The 24527-nt window shown below is 39.0% G+C and overlaps 2 protein-coding genes across 2 annotated transcripts in view; both read left to right on the top strand.

Moving 5' to 3' along the window:
- Nucleotides 1-10315, top strand: part of LOC121385078 (contactin-2-like) — a 70445-nt gene extending 60130 nt beyond the window's left edge. The window contains exons 26-32 of the mRNA XM_041515615.1: nt 3591-3672; nt 4130-4224; nt 5397-5482; nt 7551-7702; nt 8222-8335; nt 9253-9397; nt 10306-10315. Coding sequence (XP_041371549.1) covers nt 3591-3672; nt 4130-4224; nt 5397-5482; nt 7551-7702; nt 8222-8335; nt 9253-9397; nt 10306-10315 — 684 coding nt within the window. The remainder of the gene's footprint in view (nt 1-3590; nt 3673-4129; nt 4225-5396; nt 5483-7550; nt 7703-8221; nt 8336-9252; nt 9398-10305) is intronic.
- Nucleotides 10316-10588: 273 nt separating this feature from the next.
- The window catches only part of LOC121385077 (contactin-like), a 38533-nt gene continuing 24594 nt past the window's right edge, over nt 10589-24527 (top strand). Inside the window, exons 1-6 of the mRNA XM_041515614.1 lie at nt 10589-10766; nt 11655-11750; nt 15489-15722; nt 17230-17335; nt 20535-20716; nt 23741-24013. Of these exons, the coding sequence (XP_041371548.1) occupies nt 10589-10766; nt 11655-11750; nt 15489-15722; nt 17230-17335; nt 20535-20716; nt 23741-24013 (1069 nt within the window). The remainder of the gene's footprint in view (nt 10767-11654; nt 11751-15488; nt 15723-17229; nt 17336-20534; nt 20717-23740; nt 24014-24527) is intronic.

Here is a 24527-nt window from a genome sequence, read left to right as displayed (position 1 = left end):
ATTCTTCTTCATATGATTTGAAAACATTACTTTTATTACTATAGATTTATCCCATTCTCGTATTATCGAAAATATTTTTTTATGAATTTTAGCCACTTAAATTGATTTCGTTCAACACCATTTTAAAGAAAACATAAGTTTATATAATATGCACCCGCCTCGGTTGGGTGTAAGACAACTACAGTGACTACACCTTCTCTCTCACTAAGCACCAACTAACTTACTGTCCTGGCGAGACAGCCTAGATAGCTGAGTGTGTGTCCAGAGAATCTTAACTGGACATAAGCACCGAAATAAGTTGAAATGAATGAAAATATATAATGTACAACTAAGTTTATTTTCATCTTTAACCAGTTTACTCCAAAATGAAGCCATTCTCGTTCAAGCCAGTGCATCACGACTGGTATATCAAAGGCGGTGGTATGTGTTATCCTGTTTGTGGGATGGTGCATATAAAAGATCATTTGCTACTAATAATACAAATGTAGCGGGTTTCCTCTCTAAGACTATATGTCAAAATTACGATATGTTTGACATTTAATGGCCGATGATTCAATTCATTTCAATTTATTGCATATTATCAAACAAGCCGGTGTCAGCAAACAGATAAAAACAAATCAACAAACATACAACATCTATAACAACAACAACAATTAATAATAATAGCAATATTAATGTACGTGCCAGACGGAGGAACAAAGTTTGTATTATATTTGTGGGAATAAAGTGTATTATAAAAATAAACGGTTAAAGTACTGGGATATAATTAAATTAAATTACTGCCCCACTGATAGCTGGAACAAGAACTTTACGTTTAGAAATACAGCCGTCAAATGTTAATACATGGTTAAGAATTTCAATGTCACCATTATTGTATAACATGATAAATATAAATTGTAAATTGTTATTTAGAGTAGAGAACTCGGAAAAGGAGTTTAACTTATTAAATAGTGGTTGCCTTTCAACATAATAAATAGGGCTGATGATTAATAAATCAATGTGCTTCGGTGGTGTCGTTAAACAGTACAAACTTGTTTTAATTTTGTTTCCATTCGTAACTTTACTTGTATTTCTAAAGGGAACCTTTCTAATTCTCTATATAACAAACTTTTTTGTTTATCTTCAAAATCCGTTTACAAACTAAAGATGATCTATATATATATATATATATATATATATATATATACAGAGAGAGAGAGAGAGAGAGAGAGAGAGAGAGAGAGAGAGAGAGAGAGAGAGAGAGAGAGAGAGAGAGAGAGAGAGAGAGAGAGAGAGAGAGAGAGAGAGAGAGAGAGAGAGAGATTACCATTGAATGGAAACGTTTTAAAGAAAGCGTGCTGACAGCCACTGGGAATTGAAATTCCAGTTTGACTGGATTCATTTGTTGCTTTTTCTTTTTCTCTCCCCCCCCCCCCCCCCCCCCCCCCATTTATAGTCACTAAATAGAGGACAGCATATTTTGATGGATGGGTTGATGGGTGGATGAATGGATGGACACCACTAGATTACAATGATCCATTAATCATCCGTTACTGGGTGTCAAACATTCTTAATGTATATAAGCATGTAAAAAAGGTAAAATGAAGTTAAATGAACTTGGGCGGATATACAGTTTTGAAAACGAGGTATGCAACTTTCAAAGGGCATCTACAATACTCCAAAGTACATGTATGATTATTTATCTCAGAAACACACAGCGGACCAAGGTATTAAATGCACCCATCCCACACTATCAACCCTCATGTACTCAAAGTGACAATCGTCCTGCAGTCGTATGAACGGATGTGTCGGCCTGTGAGTGCCAGTCCTCCTGCGGGAGTATGAACGGGTCTGTCGGTCTGGGAGTGGCAGTCCTCCTATATAGGTACGAACAGGTCTGTCAGACAGGGAGTGGCAGTCCTCCTGCATAGGTATGAACGGGCATGTCAGACAGGGAGTGGCAGTCCTCCTGCATAGGTATGAACGGGCATGTCAGACAGGGAGTGGCAGTCCTCCTGCATAGGTATGAATGGGTCTGTCAAACAGGGAGTGGCAGTCCTCCTGCATTGGTATGAACGGGTCTGTCATGCAGGGAGTGCCAGTCCTCCTACATAGGTATGAACGGGTCTGTCAGACAGGGAGTGGCAGTCCTCTTGCATAGGTATGAACGGGTCTGTCATGCATGGAGTGGCAGTCCTCTTGCATAGGTATGAACGGGTCTGTCAGACAGGGAGTGACAGTCCTCCTGCATAGGTATGAACGGGTCTGTCATCCTGGTCAGTGGCAGTCCTGCATGGGTGTGTATGGGTATGTCGACCTGGACAGTGGCAGTCTTGTATGGGTATGTACGGGTATGTCGACCTGGACAGTGGCAGTCCTGCATGGGTATGTCGACCTGGACAGTGGCATTCCTGCATGGGTATGTACGGGTATGTCGACCTGGACAGTGGCAGTCCTGCATGGGTATGTACGGGTATGTCGACCTGGACAGTGGCAGTCCTGCATGGGTATGTCGACCTGGACAGTGGCAGTCCTGCATGGGTATGTACGGGTATGTCGACCTGGACAGTGGCAGTCCTGCATGGGTATGTACGGGTATGTCGACCTGGACAGTGGCAGTCCTGCATGGGTATGTACGGGTATGTCGACCTGGACAGTGGCAGTCCTGCATGGGTATGTAGCCTACGGGTATGTCGATATGGGCAGTGGCAGTCTTGCATGGGTATGTACGGGTATGTCGACTTGGACAGTGGCAGTCCTCTTGTGTCGGCCTTGTGAATGGTAATCTTCTTACAGGGTAGGAGATGGATGTGTCTGTCTGCGGAGTGGCAGTCCGCCTGTGGACAGTACACATGCCAGTGATCCGTGCTAGAAGTGCCGATCTTGTCAAATCGTCCCTTGGACTCTACCGTGTGTATATATAAGGAAACGTTTTATTTAACGACGCACTCAACACACTTTATTTACGGTTATATGGCGTCGGAAATATGGTTATAGACTACACAGATATTGAGGAAGGAAACCCGCTGTCGCCACTTCATGGGCTACTATTTTCGATTAGCAGCAAGGGATCTTTTATATGCGCCATCCCATAGACATGAAGACAGTCGTGGTGCACTGGCTGGGGACGGGACGTAGCTCAGTGGTACAGCGCTCGCTTGCTGTGCGGTCGGTCTGGGATCGATCCCCGTCGATGGGCCCATTGGGCTATTTCTCGTTGCAGCCAGTGTACCACGACTGGTATAACAAAGGCGGTGGTATGTGCTATCCTGTTTGTGGGATGGTGCATATAAAAGACGCCATATAACCGTAAAATAAAATGTGTTGAGTACGTCGTTAAATAAAACATTTTCTTTCCTTTCCTTTTGTTGCACTGGCTGGAGCGAAAAATAGCTGACGTGTGTATATATATATATATATATATATATATATATATATATATATATATATATATATATATATATATATATAGTCGCACTTCGAAGTTCTGTGGAGTCTGGGGCGGGCGGTTGTACCTTCAGTTTCCACCCTTTGTATCTACACATTAGAGAGGAAACCTGACTTTTTTTTTACGATGTATATAATTTTTATGATAATCTATACCTTTTCAGGTCGTGTTTTTAACTGAACATGGAGGAATCCAAGATGGCGGCAGTCTTGTTAGCAGTGTTTGTGTTTATCATAATATTCCATGTAGGATGGAGTCAGAAGATGTACGGTAGGTGTTCTGACAAGCAGAATTTATATACTAGTGTGTATGTAAAAATATTGTGCGTGTGTGCGTGCGTGTGTGTGTGTGTGTTGTGTGTGTATGTATGTGTGTTTGTGTGTGTGTGTGGGTGGGTGGGTGGCACTGTGCGGTGGGGGTTTTTGTGTTTGTTTGGGTGGGGTTTTTTTTGGGGGGGGTTGTTGTTTATGTGTGTGGGTTTTTGTTTGTGGGTTTTCTTTTGTTTTTTGTGGGGGTGTGTGGGGTGTGGGTTGTTTGTGGTGTTTTGTTTTTATTTGTTTTTTGCTTTTTTGGTGGATTGGGTTTTGTTTTGTTGTTTTTTAATTTATAAAAACATTCTAGTTGCCTCTCAAAGAATTGCATAAAAATGCAACTGCTACATACACCGTTTCGTTTTTACTCTCGTTTTCTTTCTGTTGTTAGACTGTCCTCTAGGCTGGGAGGCGAATGGTGAGCATTGCTATCACTTTGTGTTCGCCCCTCTCCGCCCCTACTACGAAGCAGAGAAAGCCTGCATTGTAAGTATATCTTAGTTTATCGCCTTTTGCGAGAGGTAGAGTATGACTCTCCAGACCTGAACCGTAGGTGGTCAGAATATTCAATAGGTCATCCATTTGAAAGACGAATTAATAATTGCTCGCTTCTCCGCAGTTACTGACACCTTCCCACGCCTGCGTGGCATGTTCGAACACTCATTGAATCTCACCAGAAAATAATGTTAATTAAACGAATACAAAAAACTAAATCTTTACCCTTCACAAAACATTAAATGCTTATAGATTACTAGAATGTATAACCGTTGTGAGGTATAGATAAGGCAATTCCAACCCGAGGAACATGGTTGGAATTGCTTTATTTATATCTCACAAGGGTGATTGATTCTTTTTCTTGCCCATTTAATTACAGTAACAAACATTAATTGTGTAAGCTACGGTTTGTTTATTGTAGAACGATTCGCAAACATTTCACCTACTAACTCATTTAATCATACGCGGAAAAATATAGTCCACCTTATGCAACGACATAAAAATAAACTTACAACTTACAAATAAATATAAAGTTGAAAATATTAATTTGACATGTTTAACTATTTTGAAAATAAAAATACAACGTGAAATGGCAAACAGAATTCTGAAGAAAAACGTTATGACGTCAATCCTCGTAAATCATGAGTTATGACGTCACGCGTATGTAGAAATCGTCCAGCACCGTGGTGCTAGACTAATAGAATCTATCACCGTTGTCAGGTATACATTAATAGAATCTATCACCGTTGTCAGGTATACATTAATAGAATCTATCACCGTTGTCAGGTATACATTAATAGAATCTATCACCGTTGTCAGGTATACATTAATAGAATCTATCACCGTTGTCAGGTATACATTAATAGAATCTATCACCGTTGTCAGGTATACATTAATAGAATCTATCACCGTTGTAATTTCAACCCGAGGGACAAAATGGTTTTTTGTGAGGGCCGAGGTTAACCTGTGTCGCTTTTTTTTTTTTTTTTTTTTTTTTTTTTTGCAAAGTAGTTATCAAGTGAGGGTCCTCCCTAAAACTAGCCCTCTTGATACTGGGGGGGGGGGGGGGGGGGGGGGTCTGAGAATATATTCCGATATAGAAATTGCTTTAAATTGAATGGAGTAATTAATTGTGGTGTGCAACCTGTACATTCCTTTGACAGATGGATGGAGCTAGCCTGGTGACTGTGAATGATGAGGCAGAAAATAACTTTATTACACAGTGGCTACAGCAGTTCGGAAAAGCCAGGTCAGTTAAAGTGTGTTTTGTTTAACGACACCACTAGAGAACATTGATTTATTAACCATTGGCTATTGGGTGTCAAACATTTGGTAATTTTTACATATAGTCTTAGAGAGGAAACCCGCTACCTTTTTCCATTAGTAGCAAGGTATCTTTTATATGCATCATCCCTCAGACAGGATAGCACATACCACGGCCTTTGATATATCAGTCGTGGTGCACTGGCTTTAACGAGAAATAGCTCAATGAGCCTACCGATGGGGATCAATCCTAGATCGACCGCGCATCAGGCGAGCGCTTTACCACTGGGCTACGTCCCGCCCCCGGGGTCCTTGGATTGGCAGGTCGAATCCCCTCGGTTGACGCATTGTGCCACGACTGGTGTATGTTTATTAAAGGCTGTGGTACCGTAATTTCACGCGTATAGTCCGCCGCTCCGACACATAGCCCGCAGTATATTTGTGGTGGAAATGTATATAAAAGATCATTGCTGCTAATGAAAAAAAAGTGTAACTGATTTGCTTTCAAGACCATGTGTCAGAGTTATTAAATGTTTGACATCCAACAGCTGCTGATAATAAGCAATGTGCTTCTAATTGAAAGGAAGGAAGGAAATTTTATTTAACGACGCACTCATCACATTTTATTTACAGTTATATGGCGTCGGACATATGGTTAAAGACCACACAGATATTGATGGAGGAAACCCGCTGTCGCCAGTTCATGGGCTACTCTTTTCGATTAGCAGCAAGGGATCTTTGATATGCACCATCCCATAGACAGGATAGTACATACCACCGCAGTTGATGTACCAGTTGTGGTGCACTGGCTGGAGCGAAAAATGCTTCTAATTGTGTCATTAAATAAACAAAACGTACTTTACTTTCCATAGATGTTTGACTGAATAATGTATATTTTATCAAGAAACTTGCTTACTTGCTTACTAATATTATTCTAATAATAAGATTTAACTGCAATAAATGCTAGAATACAAAATCGTTGTTTAATTATCAAAAGTAACAAGTACAGTTCATTTCCTTCTTCAAAAACTGAGGCCATATAAGGCCTCAGACTACAGTTATCTTCCCATTTGGTTGTCGAAAATCCGAAAATTTGACCGCGCAAGTAGTCTGCTGTTTGACTGTGATTATTTCATGGCAGACAGCTATGAAGTGGCAACTGTCTGACTGAAGTGACAGGGGATAGCATGTAGTTTGTAAACATGTGTAACTTGTTGACATTGAAGACTTGTTTGTGGTAATTCCGGCCCATGCAAAAGTAGTGCTTTTTGTGTAAAATGGGAGTACTCCGGCCTGGTTTAGAGGGTGTGTCTGTTTAAACCAATATGCTGGGAGAAAGAGCTGGACAACAGGGGTTGTCCTTTTCAGGGTATGTGTCCCCCATGCAGGCAAAGGTACATACAAAACTTCATGGGCCTGCTTATATTAATAAAAATGTTATAGCCACTAAGGCTATATAGAAACATATAGCGAAATTAATTGTGGTCTGAGGCCATAACTCTGGTTGTCAGGAAAATGTATAAAATATTCACACATATTGCGAAATTAAACGAAACATGGATTAAATATCTTAAATACAGATTCTGTTAATTCCGTCAAAACATTTAGTCAGCTTTCAGTTTAAATAGCCAACCAATCCTTTTAGCTTTAAGACTCTGCTTTGGCTAGCACAAGTTACGTTTGTTTTGTTTAACGACACATACATTTATTAATCACTGGCTATTTGATGTCAAACATTTGGTAATTTTTCAATTAGAAGCAAGGGATCTTTTATATGCATCATCCCACAGACAGGATAACACATACCACGACCTTTGATATACTAGTCATGGTGCACTGGCTTGAACGAGAACAAGTTCAATGGACCCACCGTCGGAGATCGATCTCAAACTGACTGCGCATCAATCGAAAGCTTTACCACTGGGTTACGTTTCGTCCATTCAGCAGACTAAATGATTTAGTTAATATAAATTCGCGAATCAATTTCGAATCTACATTTGTCGTTTTGACAGTCATGTTGCGCAAACCAATAAATCAGCGACTTCCGTCTTTAGATCATACAGCTGGTACACCAGTGGTGTCGACAGAGACGGCGTTTATGAATGGGAAGGAGACGGAAGTGACGTCATGCACGGCGATTATTGGATATATCAACTGGATCACAGAAAATCACTAGAAAAACTTAATTTAGTCTACAGTTTTTCAGGTAAGTAACTTATAGAACAGTTACTGTAAATTCACTTTTATTCGTGGTGGTGTAATTTTCGTGTAAACTACATACCTTGTAGCTTTAATCTCTGTGATTTATCCTAAGTGATTAAATAAACATTTACCCAAGATCATCAGTGGCGGGTATAAGTGAGGCCAGCCCGCCACCCTTAAAAATTATATCAGTTATATTTTTATTATACATTTTCATGTTTTACGTTGGAGGATCCCCGGAATCCCTTTGGGAATGTCATCGGGGACCCTAAGTGGATGTTCTGGATCTGCCACTGTAGATAAATAACAACATTAAGTTGGATGGTTTATTATATATAGATGTTTAAATAATACAAATTTACCCGGGATTGTATCTTTATGGTGAATTATTTATTCTAAGTAACTAAATAATTGAAAAAATATTCGAGATTGAAGCTTTAACGAGGATCAGATTCTATTGTAAATTTACCTGACATTGCAGCTTTAACAATAGCATTTTTTAATGTTTTGCTGTAATATTAAGCTAAGAAAGACAAGTTTGCGTGGAACTGGGCCAGAAGTGATGAGAAGCTTTACTACATCTGTGAGATTGACCGCCATGAAGTCTTCAGAATCAACCGTCCTCTCAGGGATAACAGTAAGTCCTTTGTCTTTAACAAAATAAAAGGGGGCAGGACGTAGCCCAGTGGTAAAGCGTTCGCTAGATGCGCAGTCGGTCAAGGATCGATCCCCGTCGGTGGACCTATTGGGTTATTTCTCGTTCCAGCCAGTGCTCCACAACTGGTGTAACAAAGGCCGTGTTATGTGCTATCCTGTCTGTGGGATGGTACATATAAAATAGCCCTTCCTACTAATCGAAAAGAGTAGCCCTTGAAGTGACAGCGAGTTTCCTCTCTCAGTATCTGTATGGTCCCTAACCATATGTCTGACGCCATATAACCGTAAATAAAAATGTGTTGAGTGCGTCGTTAAATAAAATATTTCCTTCCTTCAACAAAATAAAACTTTCACTGAAACGTAACTGAACTAATGTCAAATTAAAGGTACACGATTTTAAAAAATGAAAAAGAAAGAGAAAATAGGGAAAAAAACCCTCGATGGTACTTTTGTTTGAAATTTACGGATTTTCAATTTACAAAATGTTCACCTATTAATCACTAATACACACAGTATATGAGGAAACCCGACAGCACGCCCTTTTAATAATGTTCCAGTTAAATACGTAGTCGCTGACGAGTTTCTTCCTGTAGTGTTTCTGTGTGTTAGTGATTAATATGTGATTTATTTTTTTAATCTAGGAACTCGAAAATTATCGATGAAAAGGTATTTAACGTCAAACATGGGATTGTTGTTGTATTAGAGCGGGAATCTTTGACTAAGGTCTCTTTATTTTGCGCAATATTGATATAGATTGTTCTCTGACGGTAAAAGAGCACGATAACTGTGCAAATGTCCGTTTAGCTATCTTACCGTCAGAGTACTCGGGCTAGGTCCAAGTTTGGACCCTTCTCTGCTTGAGTGGTCTCCTAAATATAATTTTTCTCGTTCATTTAGCATACGGTCTGCAGACGACTGATCTCGCGCGGATCACGATGGGACCGAGATTCACGAAAATACCTGAGAGTATCGTTCTGACCGGACGAGAAATCACCGCCAGCCTGTTGTGTATGGCGGACGGCTACCCGCTCCCTACGTACAGGTACAGTCAGAGTACATGTACAGTCAGAGTTGTTTCACGAACAAGTTTCCTACGTACAGGTACAGTTAGAGTACATGTACAGTCAGAGCTTTCACGAACAAGCTTCCTACGTACAGGTACAGTTAGAGCTGTTTCACGAACAAACTACCTACGTACAGGTACAGTTAGAGTACAGATACAGTCAGAGTACAGGTACAGTTATAGCTGTTTCATGAACAAACTCCCTTCGTACAGGTACAGTCAGAGCTGTTTCACGAACAAGCTATCTACGTAAAATGTGCAGTTAGAGCTGTTTCATGAACAAACTACCTACGTACAGATACATTCAGCGTACAGGTAGTCAGTGTAAAGGTACAGTTAGAGCTGTTTTATGAACAAGCTACCTACGTACAGGTACAGTTAGAGCTGTTTCACGAACAAGCTACCGGCGTACAGGTACAGTTAGATCTGCTTCACGAATAAGCTCCCTACATACAGGTACAGTCAGAGCTGTTTCACGAACAAGCAACCGGCGTATAGGTGCAGTCATTTTATTTTATTTCAACTTATTTTCGTGTTTGTATCCAATTAAGTTTCAATCACGCTGTCCTTGGCACCTCAGGTACCTGTACTGTCTGTCCAGGGCAGTGGGTTAGTTGGTTAGTGGTTACTGAGAGAGGTGGGTGTAGTGGTATTACACCTATCTTTTGAGTTGTTAAAATATGTACCTACCAGCCTTATGTCCGATACCGTAACCACGACACCACCGAGGCTGGTAGGTACAATCATAACTGTTTCACGAACAAGCTGCCGGCGTACAGGTACAGTTAGAGCTGTTTCATATCTACGTACAAGTACAGTTAGAACTGGTTCACGAACAAGCTGCCGACGTACAGGTACAGTTAGAGCTGTTTCATTTCTACGTACAGGTACAGTTAGAACTGGTTCACGAACATGTACAGTCAGGTAGAGTTTGAGGACAAAAACCGTATATTTTGTTTTTTAAGTAGGCGTGTGGGGGGGGGGGGGGGGGGGTGTCTCCCGCCCACTTCCCGGTTCCTACAGTCCTGTTCTATAAATGAATAACATAAACATCATGAATACAATTTTAATTTCTTATCATGTATTGTGTTGTGGTTCCTGTAATTGTTGCTATAATTTCATACATTTAATTCTTTTCGCTTTTTTTCTCACGACAGGTGGTTTAGGAATATGGGAACTGAAAACGAAATTGAAGTGACGTCACAGACCAACCTTCGCTACACACTCACTAATGGTAAACTGACGTTTGCCAGGCCCGATCCGGATTCGGACGCTGGCAAGTACCAGTGCGTGGCCGAGAACACGGTTGGGTCGATAATAGGTCCACCGGTGGTCGTCACGGCTGGGTGTAAGTTGATGGTCTTAAATTATTTATTGTCGTGCTTTTATCCAGCTAAGATTAAAGCATGCTTCCCTAGCAACACCAGTCAGCTGCTTGGCTGCCTGTCCAATAGCTCGGGTGCTCTTTGGCCTTGGCTGTTTTATAGTAGCTTCCACGATTTTACTGGCAAGATGAAACAACACTTTATGAAAATGTTACCAAGTCCTGTCACATTTATCACTAAAGACAGGACTGGTAGTATTAACTGAGCTATTAAACGTTAAGTTCACTTCGACCTTTGATCTGCTATTTGATACGAATATTTATAAATTCACTGGGTGGGATCTGCTAATGCATAAATGTCGGAAGCGGGTGTTGTGGGCTGGGAAGAGTCACTTGTCCCCCCAACACAAAATAGTATGCAGTGCCCCTCCCTCAGTCTTCCGACTCGCGGACCCAGGAAATATCTTAGGGAGGGACCAAACGTAAAAAGGTACATAGACCAACTCCCTGAAAAGGGCACTTCAATGTAATTAATATTGTTAACCTTTTGATGGTACTTTAATTTCTTTAGAGTGGATTATCTCCATGGTACCCACTCTTGGATCCACCCGACAACTGTGTAATATGATGAGGAGACACGTGTGCAGTTGAAGGTTTCGGGGGTCGAAACCCCTCCTTGCTCAAGCACATTTTTTTTTTCTCTCAACATATTTTCCGGGGAAGCATGACTAGACACCCTTCCTATAAATTTCGGTCGCCAGATCCCACCTGCTAAAATTCCTGCACACACGCCTGATGCGAACCATGTTCATTACAGTCTTAAGTTTGATATAATAACCACTAGAAATAAAATAAAATATTATAACCTGGTCTAGTTATTTTTTAATGTTAGTTTTAAACTTTTAATTTCAGACTTGAAGGAATTTGTCAACTTGAAGCCAGGGGCAGTGAGGGCGAAACTCTTCCAGGGAACATACATCACTTGTAACACGCCGAATTTTAATCCAAGTAAGTGGAATCTGTCTATACTGAACGACGAAAGAAACGTAAGTGGCTTAATGTCTTTCTTTTTTAAGATAAAATAATTTCTACATAAACTGATAATGTTCATAAATACAAAAAATAATGGGATTCAAACTCCACAATTATATATAACTATACAAAAAAATAAAATAAAGAAGAGTTAAAGTTTGTGTTGTTTAACGAAACCACTAGAGCACATTGATTAATAAATAAATATTAATAGTTGTGTTTCATTTGTTTTTCAGTATAGACCTACTTGTATTTTTGTCAATCTAATTAAAATTAGCTCCACTATTACATGTGGATCTAAAGACAGCCAGTTGGAGCTCATGTCCACCAATCAAAACCTTACTTGCACAATCCTGCCAGTGATTTAAAAATAATTTGAAAACATTCCGAATTATCCTGAGGGTATACGACATGTTTCGTGTGAATTACGAATGCCTTAAAACATGTTTTATTTTATAAAATAAATAATTTGTAATGTAAAATTGAAGACTGATAACCCACCCCGTACGTATTGGTATGGTTCGCTGTACTGCGGCCACTAAAATAGACTCGCCCGATATTTTTAGAATTTGTATGCTCCCAAATAACGTTATAAAAGGCTAAGTGTGATTGGTCAATATTTAAATTATTATTTACAGACGAAATGTTACCTGGACATTGGGGACTACGCAGTGTTGTTAGTTTTAAATCACTGGCAGGATTGTGCAAGTAAGGTTTTGATTGGTGGACATGAGCTCCAACTGGCTGTCTTTAGATCCACATGTAATAGTGGAGCTAATTTTAATTAGATTGTATTTTTGTTTACCTATCCGACTGTCTGCCTGACTATTCTTAAACGTCGGAAGCAGGAGTGGGTTGGTGTTGGGGTTGTGAGTTACAGAGTGAGCATGGGATACTGCCCCGTCCAACTCAGAAACTGTGTTCAATAAATTCAATATTGTAAGCAGGGGTGGGATGTAGCCCAGTGGTAAAGTGTCCGCCTGATGCAGGGTCGGTCTTGGATCAATCCCCGTATGTGGACCCATTGGGCTATTTCTCGTTCCAGCCAATGTTCCACGACTGGTATATCAAATGTCATGGTGTGTGCTATTCTGTTTGTGGGATGGGGCATATAAAAGATCCCTTGCTACTAATTAAAAAATGTTGCGCATTTTCTCTCTAAGACTATATTTCAAAATTACCAAATGTTTGACATCCAATAGCCGATGGTTAATAAATCATGTTCTCTAGTGGCGTAGTTCAACAAAATAAACAAACTCAAAGGCTATAACATATGTCAGAACTACTAAATGTTTTATATATGCATACTGTATCTATCTATATATACATGATGATCTAGCGACCACCAACCGAAGGGCCGCAACTCTAAACGCTTTTTATCATGCCAAAAATGCGACCCCGAATACCTACATGTCGATTACGGCTTTACAGTCATTAACGGCCGACTTAATCGTTAAACATCGGTAGTGTTCGTAAACTAGAATGATGAATAAATTGGTTTACGTGAGTCTAGCATCTTAGTTGCAAATTAAAAGTGGTAAAATTATTTTTCCAAATATAGGTTATCAATTTGTAACCCTTTATCAGCCATAAACACCATTTATATTTATATGTTATTATGTGCATTATTTTAAAGAACCGATTTATGTCACTAACATAAATATAAACCACCGTAAGTAAAAGAATTGATTTATTAAAGTAATTATGATTGACCGGGATTTTTATACCAAGGGACATAACTTTTGAATTTCTCGCCACTAATTTTAAGATTGTTTCTTTCATAGCGTACACAGAATCTCAAACTTGCATACAAGTTGCTGTTATAAACAAGACTGATTGATGCCAAAAATAAAATAAATAAATTGCAAACAAGATTTAATAAGCATAAATCATTTCCAGTCTAGATTTTGCCTAATATTTGACTAAATACAGTTATGGGCCAAAGGTTTTCAGTGTTACAGGGGTAAACCAAAAGTATAAATGTAATACATAAACATGACAATTTGGTATATTTACAATGTGAAAATGAAAGACAAGTATGTACTTAAACTATACATTAAAAAAAGGTATTGCAATTTGTTCACATATGAATATTTATAGTTCACATTTATTTACCTGTAAATTAATGTTCACCGACAGCCCATAACGACTCCATACTAACGTCTCAATGCTTTCTTTATGTCATATTAAAAATACTCTACACCAAATAATTGGTTCCCTACCCTGGGTTTCTGCTAGAGGGTATGCAGGTAGAGGGTACAATTACATGTATGTACTAAAAAATCTCGGAAATTAATGGATATGTTTTGTTTTAATTTATTGATAGATTATAGTAAGATAATTGCTTTTTAAAATTTGTAAAAGTGCATTAAATAAAATGGTCTAATAAAACATTTCAAATTCATAACTACCCAATATATGCCTTTGAATATATTTTGTTTTTATTACGTAACCTCGAATTATGTTCTGGCAGAAAGCCTGCTACCTTTGACAGAGGTTAAAACAATTGGTCGTCTAATTTTCGACTGTTACCATAAAGTAATATACTTAATCAGTTTTAGCATCTAGCAATTTAAAGCAAATTTTACAATATTTAGCACTTGGAATAAGCATCATATATTATTTTGTTTTGTTTTATCTGTAATATATTTTACCTGTAATATATTTTCACCAGGACTTCCTTCTTCCTCCATGAATGATTAAAAAAAATAACACTGGATATATTGTAGTTATTTTTGTTTTATTCCAATATATAATAACAAATGTGTTTTATGTCAGTATGTGGAGCAAACTAGCTGATACAGTTGGTTTGAAATCATCATTACAAAATCCTAAAGATAAAAGGAACTGGCTCCTAACGTCAGCCTCTACATATTGTCCACATCTGTACCGGCCTGTAGGAACGATATTTGAAGTGTGTGTGTGTGGGGGGGGGGGGGGGGGGGGGGTATACAGTCTCTAGTGAGGGATACAAACTAGATTTTCATTTTTATATCATCTTTATTTATGTGGAGTAGTGAAAATTTTAAACATACATTTTTGTCCTCAAGTGTGGGATGGAGAACAAGCCCCTAGGCCCGCCCGTCACACACCCACCCCATCCCAGTTCCTACGGGCCTGATGTATGTTATATTAATAAATACAAAGACTACACAATGATATTGTCTACAGGACATATCAGGTGTAAAGTGATTGTCAGTATGTGACAACATTATAATATTTTCCAACATTTCTGTGCCCGGCAGTTTTGGCAGACGGGTAACACATTTGCTTAATAATTAAAAATACACAGTTTAACCAAACACATTAAAACTTGGAGGATAACTAGCTAAGATAACACAGAAAAGTGTGCTAATTTTAGTTTTTTGTTAAAGTATTATATCTTGTTTTGGTGAGGAGGGGACGCTTTTTAGCAAATTTGCGAAATTGGCCTCTGGAATATCCATTGACGTGTCATGTTTACATCTATGCTGGACAAGATTTATGATGAAATGTTATTACATTTTGTGTGTTTTTCTTCTAATTAGGTCCATTAGCTTCAGTTTACATTATAAAAGTCATAAAAAAAGTATGTTAAAAAAAATGCTTGTTGTATGCTAATATTACATGCCTGTTTATCTATTCTACTTGTCTATCTGTCAGTATATTTATTTATTATTATTATTGTTGTCTTACTATTAATTAATGCTTAAAACTGTTTTATTTTCATATCAGAGGTGTATTACCAGTGGTATAAGAATGATATCGCTCACTTCATACGTCCAACTCTCAACCCGCACACGTTTATTTCCGAAAATGGCCGAGTGTACATCTCGGAAGTGCAGAAGTCGGACGAGGGCGAGTACCACTGTATTGTGACGCTCACGGCGCCATACGGAGAGAAGCTGGCCACGACGCAACCCCCAAGCAGAAACAGTCTAGGCATCGGCTTAATCGTGGAAGGCGAAAGTAAGGGTCTCTCAGTACAGTTTTTAAATCATCTGTTAAAGCAACTAAAAACGTATTTTTTCACTTGTTTTAATTCCTTTCAAGGATAATAATTATGGAAAGTATATATAAAGTCATGAACTTTCTGTAAATTACTTAAGTTCAAAGTACAGATAAACCAAAGTTTGGCTTAAGATATGAAATTCGTTGTCATTATTACAGTGATAATAATTGTTATCATCATTATCACCATGATAATAATTATTATGATCATTATCACCATGATAATAATTATTATGATCATCATCACCATCATCATCATCATCAATACCATTTTCATGATCATGATCAGTCATCAGCAACATCCTTACCATCATCATCATCATTACCATCATCATTATCATTACCATCATCATTATCATCATCATCACCAGCATCAATACCATTTTCATGATCATGATCAGTCATCAGCATCATCCTTACCATCATCATCATCATCATCATCCTTATCATCATCACCATCATCATTACCATCATCATCACCACCACCACCACCACTATCAGCATCATCATCATCACTATCATCATCATCATCCTTACCATCATCATCATCATCATCATCATCCTTACCATCAGCAGCAGCAGCAGTATCATCACTACCATGACAATTTTCAGCATCATTACTATTACCGTTATCATCCTTGTAATATATTGTCAACATTCTCATGTAAACAACATTATGAATGCGCAAATGGCACTTTAAAGGTGGTAGTAGTAGTAGTGGTAGTAGTAGTAGTAGTGGTAGTGGTAGTGGTAGTGGTAGTGGTAGTGGTAGTGGTAGTGGTAGTGGTAGTGGTAGTGGTAGTGGTAGTAGTAGTGGTAGTAGTAGTAGTAGTAGTAGTAGTAGCAGTAGCAGCAGTAGTAGTAGTAGTAGTAATAGCAGCAGTAGTAGTAGCAGCAGTAATAGTGTAGTAGTAGTAGCAGTAATAGAAGCAGTAATAGAAGCAGTAGTAGAAGCAGTAGTAGTAGTAGTAGTAGTAGTAGTAGTAGTGGTAGTGGTAGTAGTAGTAGTAGTAATAGTAGTAGTAGTAATAGCAGTAGCACCAGCAGTAGCACCAGCAGTAGCAGCAGTAACAGTAGCAGCAGTAGCAGTAGTTGTAGTAGTAGTAGTAGAATTAGCAGTAGTAGCAGTAGCAGTAGCAGTACCACCAGCACCAGCAGTAGCAGCAGTAACAGTAGCAGCAGTAACAGTAGCAGCAGTAGCAGTAGCAGCAGTAGTAGTAGAATTAGCAGTAGTAGCAGTAGTAGCAGTAGAAGCAGTAGTAGTAGAATTAGCAGTAGTAGTAGTAGTAGCAGTAGTAGTAGTAGTAGCAGTAGCAGTAGCAGTAGCAGTAGCAGTAGCAGTAGCAGTAGCAGTAGTAGTAGTAGTATGGTGTTGACTACATTTATAGTCGTTTAATTAATCAGATATTATGGTTTATTTCAAAGAGTATACACCATAACTGATGCTAATGTATTATTGGTACAGATGCAAATGATTATGGTCCGGATATTCACGATGATTTCCCAGCTGTTTTCCCAAGCCCTCCAGAACGAGGGCGAGAAATTCGGATTGAATGTTTCGCATATGGCAAGTAGGTAGAACAAAACCAATCGTTTTGTGTCTGTGCACAGTCATTAGTAAAGAATGTTGTATGTTGTTGATTGTTTTGTGGATATCGGGGTGTGTGTGTGGGGGGGGGGGGGTGTGTTTTTTTTTTTTTTTTTTTTTTTGGGAGGGTCTAGGATTGGAAGGTAATATGCGAGGCTTTCCTAGAAAAAAACCCATTATAGCTGCTGATTAAACAATGTGCTGGGGTGCAATTAAACAAACATTCCTTTCCTGTTTCTTAGACACTTAGTAACAAAGAGGCGGGACGTAGCCCAGTGGTAAAGCGCTGGCTTGATGCGTGGTCGGTTTAGGATCGATCGCCATCGGTGGCCCCATTGGGCTATTTCTCGTTCCAGCCAGTGCTCCACAACTGGTGTAACAAAGGCCATGGTATGTACTATCCTGTCTGTGGGATGGTGCATATAAAAGATCCCTTGCTGCTAATCGAAAAGAGTAGCTCTTGAAGTGGCGACAGCGGGTTTCCTCTCTCTATATCTGTGTGGTCCTTAACCATATTCTGACACCATATAACCATAAATAAAATGTGTTGAGCGCGTCGTTAAATAAAACAGTTCCTTCCTTCTTCCTGGTAACAACTCACTAAACAATGTGCCAGGGTGTTGTTAAACAAACATTCCTTTCTTCTCTCACACCTTAGACCAAGTGTCACAAGTGCTATAATATTAAGTTAGACACCCAATACTAGCTTCTTATTAAACAATGAACTGGGATGTTATTAAACACTCATTCCTTTCCTTTCTTCTCTCACACTCTAGACCAAGTGCTTTTTAAGACCCTTTATAACAACTGATAAAACAATGTGCTTGAGTGCAATTAAACGAACATTCCTTTCCTTTCTTCTCTCACACTCTAGACTGTCACAATTACCATATGTTAAACACCTAATAGCTGCTGGTTAAGCAATGTGCTTGAGTGCAATTAAACAAACATTCCTTTCCTTTCTTCTCTCACACTCTAGACTGTCACAATTACCATATGTTAAACACCTAATAGCTGCTGGTTAAACGATGTGCTGGGGTGTCCTTAAACAAACATTCCTTTCCTTTCTTCTCTCACACTCTAGACTGTCACAATTACCATATATTAAACACCTAATAGCCGCTGGTTAAACAATGTGCTGGGGTGTCCTTAAACAAACATTCCTTTCCTTTCTTCTCTCACACTCTAGACTGTCACAATTACCATATGTTAAACACCTAATAGCTGCTGGTTAAACAATGTGCTGGGGAGTCGTTACACAAAAATTCCTTTCCTTTCTTCTCTCACACTCTAGACTGTCACAATTACCATATGTTAAACACCTAATAGCTGCTGGTTAAACAATGTGCTGGGGAGTCGTTACACAAACATTCCTTTCCTTTCTTCTCTCACACTCTAGACTGTCACAATTACCATATGTTAAACACCTAATAGCTGCTGGTTAAACAATGTGCTTGAGTGCAATTAAACAAACATTCCTTTCCTTTCTTCTCTCACACTCTAGACTGTCACAATTACCATATATTAAACACCTAATAGCTGCTGGTTAAACAATGTGCTGGGGTGTCCTTAAACAAACATTCCTTTCCTTTCTTCTCTCACACTCTAGACTGTCACAATTACCATATGTTAAACACCTAATAGCTGCTGGTTAAACAATGTGCTGGGGAGTCGTTACACAAACATTCCTTTCCTTTCTTCTCTCACACTCTAGACTGTCACAATTACCATATGTTAAACACCTAATAGCTGCTGGTTAAACAATGTGCTGGGGAGTCGTTACACAAACATTCCTTTCCTTTCTTCTCTCACACTCTAGACTGTCACAATTACCATATGTTAAACACCTAATAGCTGCTGGTTAAACAATGTGCTTGAGTGCAATTAAACAAACATTCCTTTCCTTTCTTCTCTCACACTCTAGACTGTCACAATTACCATATATTAAACACCTAATAGCTGCTGGTTAAACAATGTGCTGGGGTGTCCTTAAACAAACATTCCTTTCCTTTCTTCTCTCACACTCTAGACTGTCACAATTACCATATGTTAAACACCTAATAGCTGCTGGTTAAACAATGTGCTGGGGAGTCGTTACACAAACATTCCTTTCCTTTCTTCTCGCACACTCTAGACTGTCACAATTACCATATGTTAAACACCTAATAGCTGCTGGTTAAACAATGTGCTGGGGAGTCGTTACACAAACATTCCTTTCCTTTCTTCTCTCACACTCTAGACTGTCACAATTACCATATGTTAAACACCTAATAGCTGCTGGTTAAACAATGTGCTGGGGTGTCCTTAAACAAACATTCCTTTCCTTTCTTCTCTCACACTCTAGACTGTCACAATTACCATATGTTAAACACCTAATAGCTGCTGGTTAAACAATGTGCTGGGGAGTCGTTACACAAACATTCCTTTCCTTTCTTCTCTCACACTCTAGACTGTCACAATTACCATATATTAAACACCTAATAGCTGCTGGTTAAACAATGTGCTGGGGTGTCCTTAAACAAACATTCCTTTCCTTTCTTCTCTCACACTCTAGACTGTCACAATTACCATATGTTAAACACCTAATAGCTGCTGGTTAAACAATGTGCTGGGGAGTCGTTACACAAACATTCCTTTCCTTTCTTCTCTCACACTCTAGACTGTCACAATTACCATATGTTAAACACCTAATAGCTGCTGGTTAAACAATGTGTTGGGGAGTCGTTACACAAACATTCCTTTCCTTTCTTCTCTCACACTCTAGACTGTCACAATTACCATATGTTAAACACCTAATAGCTGCTGGTTAAACAATGTGCTGGGGAGTCGTTACACAAACATTCCTTTCCTTTCTTCTCTCACACTCTAGACTGTCACAATTACCATATGTTAAACACCTAATAGCTGCTGGTTAAACAATGTGCTTGAGTGCAATTAAACAAACATTCCTTGCCTTTCTTCTCTCACACTCTAGACTGTCACAATTACCATATGTTAAACACCTAATAGCTGCTGGTTAAACAATGTGCTGAAGTGTCCTTAAACAAACATTCCTTTCCTTTCTTCTCGCACTCTCTAGACTGTCACATTTACCATATGTTAAACACCTAATAGCTGCTGGTTAAACGATGTGCTGGGGAGTCGTGACACAAACATTCCTTTCCTTTGTGTTTTCTCTCCAGACTACCGCTGTACTACTCCTGGCAGAAGGTGAACGGAAGTCTGCCCCTGGGGGTGAGATTTGAAAATCTGAACCGGGTGCTCGTTATTCCCAGGGCCAGACTGGAGGACAGTGGGGTGTACCGGTGCCACGTCAAACGCGGGGGTGCAGCAGCCACGAAAGACATCTCCGTGACGATTGCCTGTAAGTCCACTTGGACGAGATGTAGCTCAGCGATAGGGCGCTCTCCTGAGGTCATTGGATCGATCCTGTGTTCAGGAGCGGATTCTAGATCAGTCTCGCCTGAGGTGCTTGGACCGTAGAATCGAACCTCTTTGGTGGAAAATCTGGGGTGGTTTTGGGTTGGGGTTTTTTTCCTTTTCAAGCCAGTGCCCTGCGACTGGTATATCGAAAGCTGTGGTATCTTCTGTTGGAAAGTACATTTAAAACATGTAGCGGTACCCAGACCTGTCAACCTTTAGACAAGAGAAAGCAGGAGGTGTGTGTTGAAAAAGCAGGAGATTTTGTCAAAAAGCAGGAGATTTTTAAATTCACACAATTTAACCCAAAATCGCAAGATTTAAAAAAAAACATTATTACAATAAGTTATATGAATACTTTATAATGTCATATATACTTCTTAACCTTAGATCTTGGCATTAAAAAAAACAAAAACAATTATTATTTTTTTTTTTTTTTTTTTTTTTTTTTAAAGTTTAAATATTATTATGATTTAATACATATTTAAAAAAAAAAAAAAAAAATTATCCAAAAATGTTAAGAACATGAACAAGAAATACAAAATTTAATTAGTACATTTACGGTATTACACTTACAGCCTTACAGGTTGCGTTACATTATCATTTGTGGTTAGTGTACCTAAGTACCAAAGACAAATTTATATAAATCTTATAAATTAATATTCAGTTTTTACTATAATGAGGAACGGTGGCGTGGTACTTATTTAAAATCATTATAATGATGCAATAAACATTGTATTTTCATTAATCATAAGTAAAACCTCATTACGGACATCGTGTAAAATATACCGGAATTATACCCATTTCCGTGAGTAACTTTATGTCAATGTCAAACACAACATTTTTTAATTGTACAAAAATAATTTCTTGAAGTGTACCCTTATAACCAACATTTTACTGCACAAACATACAAAATTAACTGACACAAGTATGTTTATACAGCTAATTGGTCTTTTCGTTGTCTTGCTGTGACATGTGATTTTAACATGCATCGTGTGTATCGCTGTCAACTCGGAGTCTGGCAGTTCAGATTCGTCATAGTTGCATTATGTAATCCAGTGGGAAGACATTTTACAATTCAGAGGTGTTATTAGAACTAAATTGGATATTTTTTTTTTTTTATATGGCAACACTGAATGTCAATACACAGCCTGTTGAATTAGCGGCAACACGCATTGTAGCCATTACGATGACAACAAACATTATAATTACATGTCATTTTATAAACTCCATGTGCTTTTTTAACAATATAAATAGGCTATCCCACAATTTTCACTTCGGCAAAGGTTAAACAGTCGGGACAATTCGGCCTGTTACATTCTCAGAAGCCGAAAGTAGTCGACATTTGCCGAATGAGAAAAAAAGGCAGAGTTACTTCCCTTCTGTTATTTTGACAAAAGAGGATCGATTTTTTTTTATACTTACAAAAATGTCATTTAAAAGGAGAAACTGTCTCCCGCACAGGAAAAAGGAGATTTGATCAAATACCGGGAGACTCCCGCGGAATCCGGGAGGGTTGACAGGTCTGGCGGTACCCCTTAAATTATTAAATGTTTGACAGGTTACAGCTCTATAGTTCGAAGGTTTAATGGTCCGAAGGTTCAATATGCCGAAGATTCTATAATCCGAAGGTTCAGTAGTCCGAAGGTTTATAGTCCTAACTATAATCACGAAGAATGGCAAAAGAACAGTGTCAAATGCACTAAACAAATGTGAATTATTTACAGTAATCACTATTAAAGTGTACCTCTGTGTAAAACGTTTAAGGCAACAGTGTAATATATACATGTATGTTATCACACAACGATATGATAAATGTTGGATATCACACAGTAGTCAATGATTAATATATCAAGGTAGTCTAGTTAAGTGGTATTATTAAACTAATCAAACGCTTTTACCTATGTTCATTATCTATATATACTGGGAAGGGGTTGGAGATGTCCACTAGGGATGGAATGGTAATGCTATAAATACACCGAGAAGGGAATGACAACTCTGTAAGTACACCGCAAAGGGTAAGTAACTCTGTAACTACACTGGGAAGGGAACGATAACTATGTACGTAGACCAGAAAGGGTAAGTAAGTCTGTTACTACACTGAGAAGGGAACAATAACGCTGTAAGTACACTGGAAAGGGAAAGGTAACCGTAATTAGTTGAAAAAGAGCGGTAACTCTGTAAGTACACTGAGAGGGGGGTAACTCTGTAAGCAGACCTGGAAAGGGAAGGTAACTCTGTATATACACTGGAAAGATAACGGTAACTCGGTAATACACTGGGTAGGGATCGGTAACAGTAAACTGGGATGGAAATGATAACTCTGTAGGTGAATTGGAAGGGGAAAAGTACTCTGTAACTACACTGGAATGGGGAAGGTAACTCTGTAAGTACACTAGAAAGGGGAAGGCAATTCTGCAAGTACACTGAGAAGGTAACGGTAACTATGTAGGTAAAAGGGGAAGGTAACGGTAACTCTGTTGGTAAATTGGAAAGGCGAAGGTAACTCTGTAGGTAAATTGGAAAGGCGAAGGTAACTCTGTAGGTAAATTGGAAAGGTGAAGGTAACTCTGTAAGCCAAATAAATATTATTCTTTTCGACCTAGTGCCATAGTCGGCCAGTGGTAGACATAAAGGATGACACTTTGTATTCAATCCAGAGAAAAGGTTATTGACGAATGGACGCTTCGATATATAGACGAATGGATGCACTGACTGACAGACTGACTTATTCGTTAGGGTTCGTTTGATTTGGGTGATTGGTTTACTGAATCGATGGATCATCATTAAAATAAATAACACTTTTTTTTTACTGCAAATTCTGTTTTTAAAATACACTACAGCCAGTGTATTTATCCTCGAATGACAATTAAAGGACCACACCACATACATATGCAATAAAATGAAGGCTCCAAATTTACCATTCAAAACAGAAAGCAAAACCTTTACACATTATTATACTTTACAGCTCGTCCATACTTTCTGTTTCCTTTAATGGACAAGTATATCGATATGAACAGTCAGCTCACGTTGAGATGTGAAGCGGTCGCTGTTCCGCGCGCCACATATACGTGGTACAAGAACTCACTTCCGCTGATGTCACTTCCTGGTGATGTAGAAATCTACCGAAATACACTGATCATCAGACAGGCGAATCCTGAGCGGCACAACGGAATGTACCAGTGCATGGCGGAAAACAGATATGGGAAAACTTTGAGTGGCGCTGAGCTCAAAGTACTTAGTGAGTGATACGTAGTGGTGGATTCTGGGATAGTAAATAAATAAAACATAACTGGGGAGTAGAGGTGGTTCGCTGGCTGACTGACGGATGGATGGATGAATGGAAAGACCAACGGCAAATTAATTGATGTAAAGATGGATGTATGAACGGACGGACGGACAAACGGATGGATGGATGGAAGAATCGACGGACAATGGATCACTGTAAAGACGGATGTTCGATGGATGGATGGAAGGATGGAAGGATGGATGTATTGATTAATGGCAAACTCGTTGGCTGGTTGGATGGATGGATGCGTGCTGGTTAACTTACTATATAGATGGATGGATTGGGAAGGGAGGGAAGGAGGGGCGGACAAATGGACGGGTGGACGGATTGATCATTATACATATAAATACACTATTTTAACGGAAACCTGTTATCGGTCTCAGTGGCGTCGTGGTTAAGCCATCGCACATAAGGCTGGTAGGTACTGGCTTCGCAGCCCGGTACCATCTCTCACCCAGAGCGAGTT

This window comes from Gigantopelta aegis, chromosome 11, assembly GCF_016097555.1.
Source record: "Gigantopelta aegis isolate Gae_Host chromosome 11, Gae_host_genome, whole genome shotgun sequence".
NCBI lineage: Eukaryota > Metazoa > Mollusca > Gastropoda > Neomphalida > Peltospiridae > Gigantopelta > Gigantopelta aegis.
The sequence above is the reverse complement of the archived record's forward strand: the minus strand, read 5'-3'. Positions and strand labels throughout refer to the sequence as shown.